This window comes from Phragmites australis, chromosome 18 (assembly GCF_958298935.1).
Source record: "Phragmites australis chromosome 18, lpPhrAust1.1, whole genome shotgun sequence".
Taxonomy (NCBI): domain Eukaryota; kingdom Viridiplantae; phylum Streptophyta; class Magnoliopsida; order Poales; family Poaceae; genus Phragmites; species Phragmites australis.
The window spans coordinates 991,455-1,006,186 of NC_084938.1; the positions used below are offsets into that span (position 1 = coordinate 991,455).

General features: G+C 47.1%; 1 protein-coding gene across 1 annotated transcript; it reads right to left on the reverse strand.

Annotated features, from left to right (window-relative positions):
- Positions 1–5,330: 5,330 nt before the first annotated feature.
- Positions 5,331–8,449, reverse strand: LOC133898426 (protein IQ-DOMAIN 17-like). The gene is made up of 5 exons (XM_062339118.1): positions 7,750–8,449; positions 7,338–7,640; positions 6,958–7,251; positions 6,717–6,863; positions 5,331–6,625 (listed from the first exon to the last, which is right to left on the reverse strand). The coding sequence occupies exons 1-5, from the start codon at positions 7,870–7,872 to the stop codon at positions 5,864–5,866; spliced, it is 1,629 nt and encodes a 542-aa protein (XP_062195102.1). The 5' UTR covers positions 7,873–8,449; the 3' UTR covers positions 5,331–5,863.
- Between the last annotated feature and the right edge of the window lie 6,283 nt (positions 8,450–14,732).

Sequence of the window (14,732 nt, forward strand, 5' to 3'; positions counted from 1 at the left end):
GGGGCGCGTTTTCAACCCCCGTCACTTCGCGCAGAGGCCATAATGACGCCCCTTTCCATTTATGGCGCCTTGGAACTCGTGCCCACCCTTTCGGGGCACGCTACCGCCGGCGAGTATTTAAGGAGCCGGCAGGCACGGACAAAGGGAGTGAATTCGAAGGCAACGCTCGAACTCTCAGACAGACGCACACAGAGTCCCACATAGATCGAAGAACACCTTCGTACGAGTATAGAAACCGAAGAACAAAGAGCCCGAGGCTCTAGGATAGACAGACATTATTGTAACTAGCACATTTCTGAGAGATATTTTCAGGGTATTTATAGCATCCACACAGGAGTAGGGTGTTACGCGCAGCGCGGCCCAAACCTGTCTAAAAATCCCCCAGCGCATTTACTCTTTTCTGCATTAGATCATTCCACCCCACCTGCCATCATATTTACAACCATTTATTTCTCAAGCAAACATATTCAGAATCATCCCCCCGGCCGAATCTCTAAAAAGGGGTCCATCAGGATCCCTGCGATAGGAGTTAACCCTCCGACACTCCTACTTTTGAGCGTTTAGACCGTTGTTTTGGTAATGCGGAATGGTGTTCCAATTTCCCTATGACGGTTGTTTATCATCTTCCTATGCTTTATAGCGACATACCCCCATTCTTGCTATTCTCAAATCTAACGCTCCAAAACCTAAGAAAAAATTCAGGTTTGAAAACTGGTGGTTATAGGAAAAGGATTTTCAGCAAACTGCTTCTATCAGTTGGCAGCATTCCTCTACTCGGAATTTCCATAACAGAACAAGGAAACTAGTTGTTGACTTGAAGATCTGGGTCAAAAAGAAAAAACCTCTAAACGAACAATTAGCAAATAGAAAATAGAAAATAGTCTTCTTGATTTGCAAAGTAAACATCCAGCTAAAAAAGATCAAGGGGCACAAGCTGAGTTAACCAAGCAACACCATAACATCTTGGATAAGCAAGCTGAGTATCACAAGCAAAGAGTCAAGAAGTTGTGGGCTACAGATGTAGATAGAAACACTCATTTCTTCAAGTAGCCAACCTGAAAAGAGCAAGGAAAAACAAAATCTCTTTTATCATAAATGGGGAGGGTATCATGAAGGCAGCTCCTCAGGACGTGGCTCAAGTTTTCAGGAATTATTTTCAAAACCTCTTCACCTCCCAACTTATAGACATGAATTTACAACAGCTACAATATCAAGGTAATAACTTTCAAGTTACAATAAATAATGAATATGTTATGTCTATTCCAAATGAATAGGAACTTCTAGGACTTTTGAAGGAAATGAAGAATGCGTCACCAGGACCAGATGGCCTAAATGTTACTTTTTATAGAGCCGCTTGGTCTTGGATACGGCAAGATGTCACTCACCTGATCTCCTCCTTTTACCACATAGGTCAGTTCCCCCTGCTCTCAATGAAACTCTTATTGTTCTTATCTCCAAGAAAATCAATGCTTCTGTTCCTCAAGATTATAGGCCCAACTTATGCAATGTTATTTACAAGCTCACTGTTAAATCTTTGCTTGAGAGAGTCAAGAATTACCTCCGAACAAATACCCACCACTCTCAATATGCTTTTGTACAAGGAAAACATATCACTAGCAATGTCATTCTGGCCTAAGAGATTGTTCATTCTTTTAGACTTAATAGCCAGAATCAAAAAGGTTTTTTTTACTCAAGATTGATCTTACAAAAGCTTTTAATAGAATTGAATGGCCTTTTATTGTGCAAGCTCTTCGACATCAGGGTTTTCATAGTCTTTTCATTGATTTGATTTATACTTGTATCTCTTCGCCAACTTTCTCTATCATGATCAATGGTCAGGCACATGGTCGTTTTGGTTCTCAAAGAGGGATACATCAAGGTTGTCCCCTGTCCCCTTATCCTTTTGTCCTGGCTATGAATGAACTTTCTATTTGTCTTCAATAGGCTCTTCACGACAACAATTTGAAAGGAATCTCTCTAGGGCCAAACTATCCTCCGATTCACTCTTTACTTTTTGCTGACGATCTCATCATTTGTGGTAATACAGACATACAAGAAGTCACCATAATCAGGAATATTCTCCAACATTTTTGTAGATACTCAGGTCAAATTCCAATTTGGAACAAGTCCTCTATTCTCTTCAGTAAAAAGGTGCCTCATTCTACTCAAGCGGACATACAGGATATTTTCCCTATTCCTTTGTTCACTCATAATACTATTCATTTGGGGCATCCTCTCCTCCTTTCCCATAAAGACAGTGACAAAGCTTATGAGTTCATTTATCATAAATTAAAAAACAAGCTTACAATAGTTAAAGCTAACTAACTAAGTCATGCTGCTAGACTCACTTACATAATTTTGGTTTTTTACTTCCATTCCCATCTATTATATGGCTAACATCCTTTTCTCCAAAGTTTTTATTGCTCAGATTACTAAATTGTTAGAACTTTTTGGTGGATTGGAATTCAGGAGGGAGACACTACCAAACCCATTCCTTTCAGGGCATGGGATGACATTTGTTAGCCAAAGGACAGGGAAGGTCTAGGAATAAGAGATATGGAGCAGGTAAACAGAAGTCTCATCATTAGATTGGCTTGAATGATAGCTAATAATCAAGATCCTCACCTCTCGGCTATGCTAAAAGCTAAATACCATCCATACACTTCTTTTTGGCAAGCACCCAATTCAGGTTCAAAATATGTGTTTTGGTCCTCCATCCATCAGGTAAAAGATACTCTCACTCAAAATTGTATTCATCAAATCTCTCAAGGAAACACAAATATTTGGTCCCAGCATTGGTGTCTGATATGGAAGCAAATACATTCCTTTTTCAATACAAATGCTCTTAGGGAACAAATGCCAAACATTATTTATGATCTTTGGCTCCCTGATACAAAAATTTGGGATGAAAACAAAATATTTCAGTTATTTGGTGAACAAGCTGCACATATTATTTTACAGGTCCAGATCTTATATCATGAAGGTCAAGATATATTGTGCTGGAAACCATCTTCTTCTAGAATATGTACAGCAAAAGTGCCCAATAGGTACCTATAACGCCGAAATTTGAAACCAATTCCTACCCAAGGTACTACAACTTTACCCCAACAAATCCCAGCTTATTACATAATATCCAGAACCATAAATTGCTGCAACCTCGTATCAAAATTTTTGCTTGAAGATTTCTTAGACAAGTTATAGCTATTGGTGAAAGAGCTAGCAGATTTTCAAATCATATTGAGCCAAACTATAAAAAATGTGGCCTTCTTGAAACTGATCATCACCTTTTCTTTACCTGTGATTTTGCTAGAGCTATATGGTTCACAACTAACCTAACACTCAAATCTGATTTGCTGCCAGAAGGTGAGAATGGGATTCAAACTCCTATCAGGGTTATTTTTAACTCTAGCTCCTATACTCCCTATTTGTAAAAAATATTCACTACTCTTTGGTATATATGGAAAGCTAAGAATGACCTCAAGTTTAACAAGAAGGAAGGATTGTGCAACAAGTGCATCATGCAACAAAAGCTTCAATTTCGGGTATAATTCTCAATGCAGATGGAGGACAGGTTCAAATATAACAAGACGGACCAGAGTTTCAACAACAAATGCAATTGCAAAGAGAAAACACCACTATGATGAATTAGCTATGCACATAATGCCAAGACCTCTTCTTCTAGGCCCCCATTGCTATATTGATGCTGCTATCATTCCAGACGCACAAACATACAACTCCTCAGAAAGCAGGACTAAGGGATCTTCATTCAAAATGCAGTATCACATACCTCCATTTCCACAGGCATCTTTATTTCTACATAGGTTTTTGGTATACCGGGCCCTCTCATGGCAAAAGCACATGCCATCAGGTTAGCTTCCAAGGTAATCAAAGCCCTCAGTATGGACCAGTTGTCATATATCTCAGACAATCAACTCATAGTGACAACTCTTCAAAATGGGGACATAATTACTGCTCCAAACCATTGGAACCTAAGATCACATTTAGCTGACTTCATGAAGAATAATCAGGGAATTCATTTTGAGGTACGCAAAATCAACAGGGAGATAAACAAAATTTCTCATAGCCTAGCTAGGAAGGCTTGGCTTTAGGCTGATAGAGCTGACCCGGTTTACTCTTGTAATCATATTTTCAATGATGTTCATTGCCCTGTTCTTGAGGCATTAATGCAAAACCTGCTTGGGATGATTTTCATCCATGTAAAGTTCTTGTGTGTGAATGAAAATCCGGTGTTTATAAAAAAAACACTGGTAGTAGTAGTCATGCTGCTTCTAGTCTAGACACAGAGGTAGCAGCGAGCCGATTAGTTTAGGAGAAGGAGATCCTTTAATGTAACTATATCATGACTTCGTTGACATATGGATTAATTCTGAGCAGGTCTCGCGTGTTAGCGACAAAGTCACATGTTATACTTAGAAATCGCTTCCAATTTAGGAGGATCGGAGGTGAAATTAAGCGAGCCGATGGAGGACCAAGCAGCATTACCCACCATTGAGCGCTTAGCATATGCGCCCTACCACCACCGGGTGGGGTGGATGCGCGATGGAGGGGAGGGAGGAGGCGGCCCCCGCCATGCCCGCTTGCCTTCCCGAAAGCCTTTGCTTTCCACGTGACACGACCGTGTCGACCTGGTCACGTGAGCCATGCTTTCGCCATGCAAACTACCGTAACTTACTACCAAGCTCACATCCATCACATGTAGAGCTGGAACTTGGGTCATACCGTGTCGGCACGGCCTGACCCCATCATGCCTCGTGCCACGTCGTGCCATGCTTACTAGACACAATTGGTCTATCGTGTCATGCCATGCTGTCACAAGTCAACTTTAGAAAGATCCAAGTACAACCCTCGGCATGTTGTGCCATCGCCGTGTCATGCCAATCCAGGCATGACCCTGCTTCATATCGCCTGACAATGCTTACATATGCTTATGTCACCTAACAATACTTATATATTTATTTCTTACCATCAAACACTTATCTCTTTCATAATTATATATTTATCTTTTACTATCTCTCACCAAACAAATATGACTTTAGTGTCTTATACTTTATATTATAGAGATTAGAGGATAAACACGAAAAAATGATCATGCAAATTGTGTTATATTGTTTTCGTGTCATGCCGGTACGAGCACGATCCAAACCATCGTGTCGTACCGACACGCCCACCGTGCCAAGTTCGTAGGCATGACGCGACCTTATGTTCGTACCGTGCTGACTCGATTTAAAATATTTTATACCGTGTCATGTTTTAAACTGTACTAAAATATCATACCGTAAGCGGCTTGGGAATAGGACGGTTCAAAGTCCCAGCTCTAATCACATGCGAGTACCTGCATGTGCGGCGTCGGCAGCCGGCAGGGCACCGCCATTACAGAGCTGCCCGCCACCTTCCATCCATCTACTTGTAGTTGAAGGAGCCAGGTTTGTTCAGTTGAAGGAGCCCAAGATCTCACTGGGACTAGACCTCTCACGTCGCACCTGCCATGCCGTGCTGGATGATGGAAGCCAGCGCTGGTACGGCCCTGGCTCAAACTCGCATGCTGAGACAGGCTCTGATCTAGAAGACGGGGAAAGGCAAAAGGCGCCACCGCTCCCCGACGCGCGCAAAGGATTCCTTCGCTCGACAGCCTTTCCCGCTTTCCCAAACGAACCGCCTACCGCTTTCCAGTTCCAGTCCAGCCTGCGGCTGCCTCTGACACGTAGGCCCCATCACAACCACACACCACTGACGCAAAAAAGCTGCCATGAATTACAACCAAGGAAGGGGAGAGAGAGTACACGTGGTCGTCACTGACAAGGCATTACAACGGGTGAACACCTCGCCGCCGGGGGGCGGCGGATCAGCGGAGCCACTGGCGGAGGTCGGTGGTGGACGACGGCGACACCACGTCCCCGCCGAGGCTCTCCGCGCACGATGACGACACGGTGGACCGCTGCTCCGACGAGAACCGCCCCGCCGCGCTCTTGAAGCTCGGGCTCCGCAGGCTCTGCGCGTACCCGCCGCCGTACGGGTCCAGAGGGACCGGGAACGACAGCCGCTTCTTGGCGCCCGCGCCGCCACAACCGGGGCCGAACGCGGGGCGGTCTCGCTCCGGGGTGGCCGCGCGCTGCCGCGGCGCGCTCTGGGACCGCACGCGCGCCTTGGCCGACTCCGTCGCCGCCATGTAGTTTGGCACTGCGGCCGACGACGCGTGACGCTGGGAGTGAAGGCTCGGCGTGTAGCTTCCTCCCCCACTGCCGCGTTCGACGCGCGGGCTCGCGGAGCGGACTTGGATCGGGGGGCGCGCCTTCCCCGGCGACGGCGTGACCGGGGAGTGCTGGTAATGGTGGTGGGAGTGCGCCCGGTGCATCGGCGAGGACGACGGCCCCTGCGGACGGCGCGTGGAGTAGGAGAAGGGCCGCGCGGTGTCGATCTCCAGCGTCTTCACCGGCTCGCGGTGGTCCATGGACGCGCGCCCCGGTGCCGCTGCGGCGGCGGCGGCGCCACGGATGCTGCTCCTGTTGGTGTCGAACGACGCGCGCGACGCCATCCACCGCTCCGCCCACCGCGGCTGCCCGTCCACGTCCATCTCCTCCACCGACGGCGTCGGGTTCCTCCAAATCTTCGTGACAGCAATGAACAACAAGATCGAACACTTGCTTGAAATAAACAAAACCTCATCTTGCGAACTCGAACTTTTGTAAAATCCTTACTTGATGCGAGAAGGCGTAGGAGAGCGCTCTCTCACGCTTAAGCGCGGCGTCTTTCCTGGTCTGCAGCATCGCCTGGATCTCCTCTATCGTTCGCGGCCGGTCATCCCAGTCGTCGGCGGCGAAGCTGCTGCCGTCACGTGACCGTTCCTGCAGCAAATCAACCAACCAATCAAAAACCTATCAGTTTATTCTGAATAGGAAGCGATGCCGGGACAATGAATCGAAGAGTTGGTTCACTGACGACGGAGCGGCGGTCGGCGTAGTCGTGTGTGTACTTGGAGTCCCAGAAGTTGGAGGTGTCAACGCTGTAGGAGGACTTGCTGCTGCCGCAGGGCGCAGCGGCCGCGGCCGCGGACATGGACATGGACATGGAGTCCTGCGAGAGGCGCATCCGCTGGTCGCGCATGCGGGCCTGGACGCGCACCAGCGCCTGCATGCACCGCAGCGTCATGTTGGCCTGCTTCCGCACGTTGTGCCCGCGCACCAGAGCCTGCAGCTTCACGAGCCCCTTGAGCGCGCGCAGCGCCCGCCTCGCCTGCGCGGACAGACACGGATTACCATTTACGGCGACGCCTCGCTGCAGACAGGTCACAGGCTGTAGTAGGATAGGAGGACGCGTACCAGGTATCCCCGGAATGCGGTCTGGATTACGACGGCGGCGTAGTGCTCGCGCACGAACCCGGAGTTGGGGCGCGTGAGGCGGACCACCTCGGCCGCCGCCTGCGCCGTGGCCACCGCGGCCTCGGCCGTCGCCGCTGTCGCCACGGCCAGCGCGATGGCGTGGCGCTGCTCCTCCGTCACGGCCGGCGGAGCCGCGGGCCTCGCCGCCGGCTGCGGTTGCGGATGCTCCAGCACCACGGGAGCAGGAGCCGGCGACGGGGACGAGGACCTCCGGAACAGCCATCTCCTCCGCTCCCTCTTTCCCTGCGCGGCGCGACACAACGCAAGACATGAGTCTCCGCAAGGGCGAGGCAAAGAAACAGACACCGAGCAGATCGAGAGATGTCAGCTGGCGGTGGACGAAAGAACCGACCTTGTCCTCGTCGGAGTCGGGGTCAAGGCGGGAGGCCTTCCTGCCGGGGCTGTCCTCCTTAGAGGGCGAGCGGAAGGCCCGCTTGACGGCAGTGAGCCACGACGTGCCGCCCTTCTTTCCCATCGCCGCCGCCGACGGGCATTGACAAGCTAGCGAGCGAGCTCACCACTCACCACTGAACTGGTCCTGGACAGAGCAACGCTTACTGCTACCGCAACGGCAGGGCAGCCCACGAGGCGCGGCCGGGTCAGGGTGGGGTATTATTGCTGCCGCGGCTGGGGCAGAGCTTCATGGCTCACGCGCTCCCCCTGCGCCTTTTATCAGCTCGATGTGTCTTTTCGCTTTTCGTTGCGTTGTGGGCGAGGTCTGAGCACTCAACGTTGCGGTGCAGTGCAGTGTTGGTGGGGAGCCAGAAGAGCCCCGTCCGGGTCGTGGCCTTTTCAGCCGTTTGTCTAATCCGCCGCGCGCGCGGGATGGATGGATGGCCAATGATTCGCTCGGTTTCCGTGTGACCCCGTGCTGTTTCAGCTGCCGCCGCTCTTGTCCGGCCGCGGTTGAGCTCCAGCCACCGCCCTTGTCCGGCAGCGGTTGAGCTCCAGCCGCCGGCGCGAAACGTAAAAGTGGGTGCTTTGTGATCACAATCCAATCGAAATCTAATCCAATCCAATCGAATCCTATAATAACCCAAACCAAATGGAGTAGCCAATGCCAATGCGAGCCCAGCACTAGCACGGACGGACGAATAAGGGCAAGGATTTGGTGGTTGTCATGTGCGCAGCACAACCAAATCTGTCTCCCCTCCAAAGCACACGAGGACGAAAGGGGGAGCTAGCAACCAATGGGATTCGCCATGAGCTCTCTAGGCTGGAATGGCTGCACGTGATCGCCACTGCCCTCGCCTTTATGGTTGTTTGGTTGGTGCCACTGCCGAGCTGAACGTGAAAACTTGGGGTGGATTCGTCGTCCTCGTCTTCGTGTCTCTAGCGCCTGTGCCGCGCATCCAGCTCGCGGCCCGGCGTCGTTGTTGCCGTTCACCTTGATCACCTGAGAGCGTGTGTGCTCGATCCAAAGGCAGGCCGTCGTTAACCTCGCTTGGCTACTGAAATGGCGGCTGATTAGTGTTAAACTTGAGCAAGCCTTAATTAAGGATATTATTAGCCCTAATATCAAACAACATCTTAAACGAAAGCGTGTGGACATGTACCTACGTTCGGTGACGCCATTAGTGCTTGATGGTAAGGTTGAAGAGTATCGGTGTAGATATGGATATTGTCGATGGCACGGTGGTCTTCAAGTCGATTTAGCGTCTCGTTAGGATTGGGAAAGATTTATTAGAACGTTTAGGAACTCACAAGATTAGTTAGCACCACTATGTGCTGAATCTTTTTATTTATATGGCATTGCTCAACTCGAAACCGTAACCATGTGTTGGTTGCATCTCCGATCGTGATGCGTATGGAGACGGAACTCTTCCGTCTCTCGATCTCATTAGTTAAAATACATTAGCTGTTTACCAAGATCAACTCCAACAATTAGCTGTTGGGGTGCTGGTCAAAATCAAAACAAACGGAATGGAATCGCGCGCGCACTGGGAAAGTGGGAGAGCAGGAATGAGTGGTCCGGGCCAGTTGCTTTCGAGGAACGAGGCGCGGGGCGGGGACCGGCCGATGGAGCGCGAACCAACCCGAGCCGACCGGCTGACTGCCGCCTTGGCATCAATGGCCGGCCGCAGTGCAGAGCGGGCGGCAGAAGCAAAGCAGGCAGCTCGCGGCCATCGCCTCCGGCTGCCCGCGCAGCAAACACCCGCGATGCCCGTCTGGCTGCGTGGGGCGAAGCGAACCCGCAGGCCATACGCGACGCATCCCCCGTTGCATTGCACGCGGGCACTGCTTCTTGGCGTTGGGATTCCGATCGATTCCGTCGTGGGGACGCCATTGTTTAATTTCTCGCTCTCCCATGCAGCGCAGGCAGCAGCTACCTTAATCTGTCGGTCAAACCAAACCCTTTGTTTCTCTCTCTCTCATTCTCTCTTTCTCTCTGCCTGCGATGCGACTATGCGAGTGTGACCTGCACGCACTGCCCAGGTTAGTTGCAGTGGCAGCCGTGCTGGGCAGCGATGGGTGCATGATCGATGTGACGGTGCCACTGCATACCTGCATGCATGCACCGCGCGCGCTGCCTGCGTCCAGTTATTCACGGGCACTCCGTCAGCAACGCACTGCGCTGCACCTGCACGCTCTCGACTTCTTTATGCATTTCCGTTCTCGTCTGTCTTCACTGTTTCGTTCGTGTTTCTTCCGCCAGCCAATGCTTGAGGACTGAGGAGAACAGCGAACGGGCTCGTAGCGCGATGGTCAGCTCGTGAGCAAGTGACCGGTCAGGAGTTCCACTCGTAATCTCGCATCATTTATTCTTCTAGTGGGAACTCTTAATCTCTCACCATTTATTTTTCTGAATTAACTTGAAGTGCTTTGTGAATCACAATAGGAGATGATGTGTCTACCGTTTACGTAAATCTCTTTAATATATATATATATATATATATTAATTATAGGTCTAGTGTACGCTTTATAGAGATATGTGGGTATATGTATGTAGTATATAATATGTATTTGTGTATATATTCAAATACTACATTTTATACCAGTGTTGATGCTTAAAAAAAAAGACAGAGGAGGACAGAAAAACACTTCAAGTCTTTGCCATGCTTGCCTGACGACGGCAACGTTACTGTGCTCCCTGTGTGGTCTTGTATGTAAAGATGGTACTGGTAGAGTTGTACATTTTCTTTTGAGTTCTTTTACAGTGTTTATACTATTTGTAGGTAGGAGGTAGTATAAATTTAATCTGATCGTTCACGTGATTGGATATTTCTGTAATTGCGACGCTAATGTTAATATTTACCCATCATACTATTGAAAGACACTGCAATCTTTTTTTATATATTTAATCCCCAAATAATCATTCAACCAAATAATCAACATTCAGACCAGTCTAAACATTAAACCTATAAATTTACATAATATAACTATCATACTATTTCTTTTTTCCTAAAAATACACTTATATTACATATACTCCTCTCATATACTACTCATATTCCATCTAAATAATAGATAATATTCTAACTAATCTACACCATTCGATTAAAAGATAGATAACTCAAATTTCTCCTAGACCACCGTAAATTTTTTCTTTCTTTTACCCTCTGTGAAAAAAAATATTCAGACGAGAGGTCGAGCAAGGCCATGGAGGTGTCTTAATGCCAAGGCCCAACACACGGGTGCAAAAAGTTTCAATTACTATTCTTCAGCTGTCCTATCGATTAGAATGTGCTGAGCTGGACTGCCTCTTAGATTATTTTAATTCGGTCGAATCATGCAAATAGGGCAAATATCTTCAAATATGCTCCAGATTGTACAAGAATCATTAAAAAAAATAGCACAAAGATATCTTCTCTCAGGTTCTCAAAGTGCTAACCGGTGACATCTGACGTCTTGCTGTGAGGGTATTCACGTATCTTATTCTCGTACCTTCTAATGGTCTGTATTCTGGACGCAAAGAAATATGATTTTGTTTCTGAGAGAAAATGAAAAATACAAAAAAATTGAATCTTCAGAGAAGTAGCATGTGTGGATTGAACACAAATCCTGAAAATTGCAGGATTCTGAATACATAACCGGCAAGGAATACAAGGAAGATATCCGGACAACAGTCATTTATTTGGACAGACGAATCCTTTGCCATGCACACTCCAGTGCAGCAATGATCTTAACCCTCTCGCGCAAACACTCAATTGTGAACTGATTGATCATTGCATTGGTGATCAGAATTACTTCTGATTGTTTGGCCTGGAAGTCCAAAACAACTGTTCCGCAATTACAGGGAAGAACCTGGAAGACATTCTGAAACCAGGCTTCTCACTGTCTCACACGTACAACAGGTGCAGTCCCATCAGAGGTAACGGTGGGAAGTCCATGGCGGATGTATAGGGGCGGCAGTGAGGCATCCAGGAGCAAGGAATGCACGGCGGTGACGGTCGGCGTGGGGTGACACTCCGGCGAACCACGACAGGGAGCAGCGGAGGCATCTCACGTCTGTTAGGAATAATCTTGTCACTAGTGTTAGTGCATTTGCATATTTGCTTTGTTTAGTTGTATGCACGTAGAGAACGTTTTGTATAGGGGTTTGCATGTGTTAGTAGTGCGTGGCATTGAAATGAGCATACGGCAGTACGTGCGATACGTCCTCAAGTATGAGGCTTGAGCCGGAGTTCATGCCGAGAGCTGTGTGATGCAGCTGGATGGAGGCGCCAATATCTGCAAGATGCAAATGGCCGTTGCAGCAGAAGTTCATCTACAAAAGAGACTAGCTTGCATGGAAGCCGATCGTGGTCAAGAGAGAGGGCTGGGGCTATACTGGAGGATAGCGTAAGACTCGGCCGTCGTGATTATTGTGATTAGCTCGACATGTTAGTATTTGCATGGTCATTAGCATGTAGTGGTTCACGTGGTAGAATACTTGGTCACTCTGGCTTGTACGTGCATGGGTAGTTGTTCGGTCAAGCCATGAACCGAGTAGCCCGGCAAATCATGTGAGTGCATTGCGTAACCTCCGGGCGGATGGAGACGTGCTGCTGTGTTTAAATATCTGTACTCACTCGTTTGCTAGCAAGTGAATAACAAATGCTAGTTGCATTGTGTCCAGTTCTTATTCTCTCGAGTCTTTTTTGTGTGTGTATCCAGAGAGACAAGTGTGTGTGCTTGTGTTTGTGATAAACACCTGCTGGAGAGAGGGGGTGATTTCCAACATTCCCAGGGGCGGACGTTGTCGGGAATACCAGAGGAACATCACACTGTTTAATAGAGAAGTGTAAAATCATAGTTTGGTGATGGTTTACTGATCAGATGGTCCGGTGTTGAGCCCAATAAATGATGAAGTTTTTTTCAGAGGGAGTTCAGAGTTCGGATGAGTTGTACATACCGGATGGTCCGATACTTGTACTGATGTGAGCGTTGGATTATCCGGTGTTCATGTTTTTGTGAGATATGCTATTTTTGTAGGATTTTGATTTGAACTAACGGTGTACATTATGTTTGGAGATACATGTCTTCTTGTCTCATGATGTGTAGGTGATAGATGCAACTTGATAACCGACGATGGGATGATCAGGATCAAGCGGAGTGCTTGGTGCCAGACGATCGAGGAGGCCGAGCGAAGTCAATGTTGATCCTAGCTGTACACATGGAGATCAAGCAAAGCTTAGAAGAAAGGATTAAGATGATGTGTTGACAAAGTCGAGCGAAGGGGATGCCAGTGCAAGTGATAAGATGGTCTGAGGGATCGGGAGCGAGAGTGACTTACCAGCGGTCAAGATCGTAAGACGGCGTACATACGTCAATATCGGGATGCTTGCTTGAGGTCAAAACAAACAGCTATGAGTCATGCTTTGAGAAGTGTGCGAGACGTTTTCGCTGTTTGGCTTCAAAACCGTGGAAGGGTGAAGTGCACGTGATATCATCACAAAGCTAGCATCATTGCAAAGCCAAGTCATGAAGATGTAGTGACCATTCGATGGATAGAGCAAAATATGGACCAAAATACCTATGTGGTAGGTAGGAGACCATCATAAGTGAGGAGTATTTTAGGAATAAAAAACTTGGTATCGAATAAAGCTCACAATGCCTATAAATAGAGAGGTATGGTTGTTGTAAAAGGGTGTGCCAACCATTTGAGAGCTTTGTGATAGGTTTTAGAGGAGAGGAGAAGATAGACTTAGCCTTTGTAATAGGTTAGAGTTTTTGTGAGAGGAAAATATTCTATAATCTATCTAAAATAGGGTTGATCTTTGTGCTTAATAGAGTTTATTTTCTCGCCTTTGCTCATGTTCATCTCCTTATAGTCTCCTTCTTTTGTTTCTCTTGCCTTGGGTGTAAGGTTTTCCTGCTTTTGAGTTGATTTTCGTTTTTCTATTTGAACTGAATATTTTCACCTTGTTGAGACTATTTTTGTTGTTGTTAGAGGCATAAAATCCACACACATATATGCACAAGTGGATATTGAAATTCCTTTCCTCTAGTCCATCAACTTGGGGGTTTTCTTATCTAGTTAGCTCGTGTTGATTCAAAGTTGTAAGCTTTTGTGCACAAAGACATATGGAATGGTATTGATTGGATCCTATTAATCATATATAATCCGTAAAGTTATGTTGCCTCGAAACTTCCTTTCTTAAATAGTCACTCTGGTGTTTTTGCTTTCGCTGAGATTTTGAGGTTATTAGATGATCAAATAGGAAAAAAAAATATCAGTTTCAGTTACAAAGAGTAGCAAAAAGTTCGGACGTCAGGCAAGTTGAGTTGCTATTCTTCAATTGTGCTAGCAAGTAGAAGTAGCAGGTTCTATGCATTGCTGTTCTGAGACGCCATTAGAGACTGGGAAGCGATCAAAATTGAACCAAATTGACGGAAGGGGAATAATCTGTTTGAGTAGAGAGAGAGAGAGAGAAAAGAATAATATGCAGTTTGGTTTTGTTTGAGAAATTAAGAGCTCGTAATGGTAAAGTGAGCACCAAGAAAGAAGTAGGCAATCCAGGTCAAGCTTGATTTTTATTGCGACCATCTTCACCTTGGTCATGGATAGATAAATATATTGATCATGCTGAAGGATGCATAAAGAAAATGAGGAAAAGTGAGCAACAAAAAGTAGGCAATCCAGGTGAAGCTTGATTTCTATTGAGCTGGATCTTTTTTAAAAGGTATTGAGCTAGAATTGAAACCTACAACAGACGGTGGTGTTGGATAGTTTTTTCATGATCATGACCACGCCTTCTGATTTTTCCCCTTTGAGACAAGATCACACCTTCTGATTAGTTGCTGCAATTGTCATGTCACTTGGCAATGGCCATTGGACATCCTTATTGGAAGTAATCTGCGAGTCTCTTCATATAGGCCCAGTTATGGTGCGCTTAAAAAATAACAATTTCAT